Raw genomic sequence first — 5,891 nt, 5'->3', positions numbered from 1 at the left:
ATGTTTGAACAAATGACTTTATTTATTAGAAAATAATATCAATATGTTGCGATTACAATTCAGTTCAGTAGAAAATTAGACGTGTAAAAGCACTGCGTATACATTTTACTGCCAACCAGAAACTGTTTTAGATTCCAGTTGACAAGAAACAGAATAAGCTGAGTAAATTTCACAACAAGCACAAAGAAGTCTTGAAATGACTGCGGAGATTCACTGACTGAGGTTGGCGAGGACGGAAATGGCATCATTGCGTTCCATATGCCTTAGCAGCCTAGCCAGGTGCCCGACTGTCCAGTCAGGATGCTTGCTGGTGACCCCTTCGAGCACGGCTTTAAGAGGACTCTTCTTGTCCTTCATAGAGTAAGTGAAAGTGATCCAGGTGGACGTGAAGGAGCACAGGGATGCAAGATGTCTGGTGTTCTTTACTCCATGGCTCTCTGGATCCAACAAAATGACCAGCTCTTCCAAAACATCCAAGTTTTCCAGCACAGTCAGTAGAGGTGCTGAAAAAATGCCAGGACCTACAGAAGAAAGAATCAGAATTATTTCATTTTTTAATGTTTGAGCTCAGTGTAATAATTATTGTGACATGTTCACACACCAGACTGTACAGCAGCTAGTATGAAAAAAAAATAAGGCCTGTACTTTTAACAACACACAAGTATGAAGGACTAAAAGCAACTGAAGAAAAAGAGTCAGTCCTCAAAGCTCTATAGTTTCACAGACTTGATGTATTAAAGTGAACCTACCCATTACTGACAACCCTGGGGTCTCATTTATAACCATTGCATACTGGTGGCAACTTGCCCTTGTAGTGAGCCATAACTATCCCATCAGCATCGTTCAATTTGAAAAGATAATAAGCCAACTCAAATCTTAGATCAGCGTCTGCTCGACATGTGATCAGCTGTGGAGCTCACAGCAGCTGCTGAAATGAATGATGTCATGATGTGGAAAGTCTGGCTTGCCTTTTCCTGATATTATGTGTGAACATACTGACCCATTTTCACCTCAACCACGTTAACTAACTGGAATCCAAGATGATATCAAATAACTTCAAAATAATTGCATAACAGAGTGCTAATAGATTTTTAATAATAGGCTACTGTACGGTTTGGAAGTTCTTTCATATTGCATTCACTTGAATTAAAAAAAAAGTCTGGTTTTTCTGGGTAATTTTTTTTTTTGGTCTGTTTTTCGAGGTAATTATTTCTGTTTTTCTGACTATTTTTTCCCTGTTTTTTGGAGTAATTTTTCCTGTTTTTCGGTGTAATTATTTTTCTGTTTTTCGTGGTAATTTTTTTCTCTGAATTATCGAGATATTTCGAAATCTCTTCAAAAAAAGAAAGAAATTACTCAGAAAATCAGAAAAAAATTACCCCGAAAAACCAAGTATAAAAATAAATTACTCTGGAAAACAGAAACAAAATTACTCAGAAAAAACAGATTTTTTTTTTTTTTTTCAAGTGAATGCAATACTCTGTAGGCTATTATACTGTATTTGAGTACATTTAAAGACAGAGAGACTGATGCACATGTAAAGTTTTGGTATGGATCCTACACACAGTAATCTGAACTGTAAACTTATAAATGAGATTCTTGCATCTTAACAATGTCACATGACATAATCGCAGATAATCGCATCATTTTCCACTTACTCAGAATGTTCTCCAAATCATCTCCAGGTGAAGCAGCAAGAGAAGTAAACGTTGCATTCATGTATGATCTTCTGCTCGCATTTGCATTGCCTGCGTGAAACACAAGTCATATATGACACACACTAATGAATATCAGATTGAGAAATGACATTCCAGGATGATAAAAGTAATGTGTTGTTTTCAAGTCAATGTAGCACACAGAGAAGCTTCATCTTCATGCTCATGTCGCTGTGTTTAAACCTTTAGTTTTAATGTACGCACCTCTTTTCCTCTTCTTGTAGATTATGTAAGCAGATAACACAACAAACATGATGGAAACTACGATGGCAAATGGTAATGCCCCTGTAAAAATAGAAAAAACATGTAGGTTAAGTGTCTCTGTATGAAGAGATGTCTTATTTCAGTGTATGCAGTGTATGTAACTTACATGGTACACCAGGATTAGCATGGTACTGGGCAGGTGTTGCGCTGAATCCTTGATTTGTCTGAATATGAAATAAAAACAGTGGGCTCTTGTTTAAAGGGGAGTTGTATGCTGTTAAGACTGAATCATCTCTTACCTAGGTCACTATCTGTCACAACATCCCCCAAAACATTTGTATTGTTCTTTTACAAGCCATGACAATAACCCAGAGTAAGTTACTAATATCATAGTAGTTGGTTGGAATTATTATATATTATTATAATTATTCTATATTCTTTTCAGTAACATTTTCTTTTATAGATCCTTTACTTCTAATTTTTATTAGAAATGTTCCAGCTATTTAAAGGTTAATTTTTAGGACATTTTACAGAAAGGGTGGTGTAGTTTGGCACAAATTATGAGGAAAAAATGTGTTATGCTGGTCTCTCATTACATCTGGATTCATAGTTGTTCATTTGCAAAAGAATCTTAATACATTGCACAAACAAGTCTTTGATAGTTCTTAGTTGCTAGTTTTCACTGAGTAGTTTTGTGTGTCAACTACATATCTGCATACTAGATTCTTTCTTTAAAACTCTATAATGACTGCATCTGCCCTTGACAAAAAGTATCTATAGGGTTGTTTAAAGTTATCAATAAGTTTTGCAAAGATATCAACCAAAAAATACAGAGTGGACACTTAGCTACTAAACCTTAATCTTTTTCTTCTTTTTTCTTCTTTTTTTAATCATTTGTACAACATTCCACCACCCCTTTTGTAAAAAAGTATGACTCAACCCATGAAACTGGGGAATTTTTAGATGTTGATTCCTATGACCTACAACTTCCGGTGTATAAGCAGGCAGCAGAGCACATAAATAATTCCCTAATGCAACATAACACACAGACAGATGGACAGACAGATGTGGATCACCGTTAATTTATTGCTGACAGATGTTAAAACATTATGAGGTGTTGTTGTTTCCTGAAGTGAAAAAGAAACTAAATTGTAAGTTTATTCAAAACACCTTTTAAACAGTATAGCTACTATAATGTTACGTGACATCTTACTCACTCTGGCAGGAAGTGCACTGGTCGGACTTCTAAAGAAACCAAAAATGAGACGTAGGCGGTTAGTTCTAACAAGACACTGCCGTAGGCTGTGACGGCCAAAAATAGCTCATGTCAACATGGTAGTTTACAGACAGTGCGTCTGGTCAAAACATCCCCTGAATTTCCACATCTTTTGGGCAGAATTATTTAAAACAAAATGTCTTTCAATTGCTTTTGAAATATACGCAAAAATGAACCCATAGCTGGTTTGGAGTTTTTTCTTAGCGAATGAATTATTTCTTACCTTAGTTTATTGCATTGGGTATCAGTGGTTGAGGTGCAGGGGCTGGCAGTATTAAAACCAGCGGGACATGGAGCGCAAGGTTGACAGAGTGCCTTGCTGCCATCATTAAAAAAGTTGGCTTTGCATGGTTTGGTGGGAACCTCATGTCGACCACCGTGGTCATCATAGCCACAGTTTGGCGTAATTTCGTATCCTATATTGTTTGTTGAAAACAAAACAAAATACAATGCAATATATTATACACGCCTAGTATATAATATAATATAATATAATATAATATAATATAATATAATACAATACAATACAATACGATATGATATGATATGATATGATATGATATGATATGATATAATATAATAATAACCTACCTGGTATTGGCTTATTACACGGGACACATTTATCCTGAAACAAGCGGGTTGTCAGATCCTCGCATTTGTCAGAGTACCTCATCATTAAACTGAAGGAGAAGCTGTGCAGCTTTGAGACCAAGGCTAAACATTGTACCGCCTCTTCCTTCTGCAGCCTACTGTTACTTCTGCATTATATGACTACTGCAAACAGAGATTCATTTTGGTCCTTGTTAACAATTTTCCAAAACAATGCACTTATAAATAATTAGTAAATACATAAATACATAACAATACGGAATTAGATTAAAAGGAAAACATTACATTTTTTTTCACTTTGTAATTCAACTGAAATGTCTTCCATCTTTTTTACATAGATTCGGGGCTTTTGAGAAAACATTCAGAACTGCAGCTGCAGAAGCCACCCCATAGCTCCACCGATCCCATCCAATACATATGAGTTTTGTGATGTTGCTCTACCAACCATTGATTAAACTATCTCTGTTATGGCATCAGGCTACCTACTGGTGAAATTAAAATCTCAAATACAGAATTTGATAAGAAGTGCTAAGAAATTGTGTATATGAATATAGAAGAATATGACACAAGGAACATTTTGTCAGTTTGTTGTCACAATAAAATTACTTTGTTTGATTTGTCATTGTGTGTTAATGACAGTAACCATGACAAATTATGATCGTCATCATTTTCTTGGTTATTGTTCTTGTTTCTGGAATTTTGTGAGTTTCCAAAGCCATGTCATAATGATCACCGGACAGTGAGTGTGATCTGTGATGACTGTGTGTCAGCAACCTTTGCATGACTAAGCACAATATCTACAGTTCCAGTCAAAAGTTTCCACACACTTTCTCATTCAACTCACCCACATACTTACTTATTTAAGTTTTTAAGTTGTAATTAATATCACAACTTCAACTTCAAATCAGTAATACATAGTCAAAATTAGTAGGTTTAGGTATCCTCAGGGTGGATATTCTGCTGAGGCAGCAGGCTGATGGAGTCCAGATGGTCAGGATATCACTTTTTTAAAGCTTCCTCTTATTGTGTTGGAGGATTCAGTGTCACTAATGGGATCCAAAACATTCAAACATTGTTTCGAAAGGAAATATCTTGCATCTGTTATGGAATGCAGTATTGGCACATCCCTCAGGTCACACCATGCCAGATCTATTGTATGAGTATTTCTTTTTTTCCCTCTAAAAACAGCTTGCTTTCTAGAGTCATTGACTTATTGGTTGCTGTCAAAATATTGAAACAAGTTTTTTTGTTTGTTTTTAAATGCTTACAGAACAGTTTTGTCTATTACCACAGTGTGCCCTTTCCTGTTATCCATATCAAGTGTTTAAGCTACTTTTAACCAGCTAGAGTTCAATTTAATGAGCTATAATGTGCTCCTTCTGCCAGGGTGTAAAATATACCTGGGATCTAATGATGAGATTGTGTCAAGATCCAATCTTGTGTTATGTCCTCAGGTCTTAAATCAATGGAAGAAACTTGAAACCTGAATGAGTAAGCCATTGTTCTGCTGGTGGTGGTTATTGGATCCATTGGGACGATAGTAGACAGAGGAGCCACCCAGGATGGGACACGGAGATGGCCCAATCAGAAAAAAATCTATTATGGTCGTTCATTCCACACCGTCAGAGGAGCAAACTCAATGCGAGAGCTACTTAATAAATGTAACGTGATTTAATTTGTACAGCACAATTATTTTCATTTGTTGAATTCTTGTGCATTGTTGTCTTTGTCAAGAATATCTGCTAAGGAACTGAGGTCTGTAAAACTGTGTGACAAACAGGACTTCTTGTCTATATTGTCTTTGAGATTTAAAGTTCACTCTTGACTGTGGAAACAAAACAATCTCACTAAAAGATCCATTTAGTAGCTGTTTCGGCATTTGCAATTATATCACAATAGTAGCAGTTGTAGCAGTGAATAGCTACTAGAAAATAGATTCAAATTTAAAAAAAGGAAGTAACAGTAACTTTCTCTTTTTCCCAGTCATCTCCACTTCCGGACATCATGCCAGGGAATATTCCTAAACAGACATTCATTATCGGGGTAACATTTGCTTGCTCACACCTTCCACCCTCACAGACAGAGAG

At 36.0% G+C, this 5,891-nt stretch overlaps 1 protein-coding gene across 1 annotated transcript; it reads right to left on the bottom strand.

The window, feature by feature from the left end:
* Nucleotides 1-210: 210 nt before the first annotated feature.
* igflr1 (IGF-like family receptor 1) lies at nucleotides 211-3,871 on the bottom strand. Its single transcript, XM_053327585.1, has 6 exons — nucleotides 3,787-3,871; nucleotides 3,418-3,611; nucleotides 2,086-2,143; nucleotides 1,920-2,000; nucleotides 1,659-1,748; nucleotides 211-521 (listed from the first exon to the last, which is right to left on the bottom strand). Exons 1-6 carry the CDS (start codon nucleotides 3,869-3,871, stop codon nucleotides 211-213), a joined length of 819 nt encoding a protein of 272 aa, XP_053183560.1.
* Between the last annotated feature and the right edge of the window lie 2,020 nt (nucleotides 3,872-5,891).

The sequence above is a fragment of the Scomber japonicus genome, chromosome 10 (assembly GCF_027409825.1).
Source record: "Scomber japonicus isolate fScoJap1 chromosome 10, fScoJap1.pri, whole genome shotgun sequence".
NCBI lineage: Eukaryota > Metazoa > Chordata > Actinopteri > Scombriformes > Scombridae > Scomber > Scomber japonicus.
This window is presented reverse-complemented; position numbering and strand designations above follow the sequence as displayed.

Bases quoted from the DNA above. Each gene is read 5' to 3' on its own strand.
- igflr1 (XM_053327585.1), bottom strand. From the start codon at position 3,871: ATGATGAGGTACTCTGACAAATGCGAGGATCTGACAACCCGCTTGTTT. The intron at 2,001-2,085 runs GTAAGTTACATA...CTATTTTTACAG, and splicing joins TGCTAATCCTGGTGTACCAT to GGGCATTACCATTTGCCATC. The intron at 522-1,658 runs GTAAGTGGAAAA...TTTCTTCTGTAG, and splicing joins TGATTTGGAGAACATTCTGA to GTCCTGGCATTTTTTCAGCA.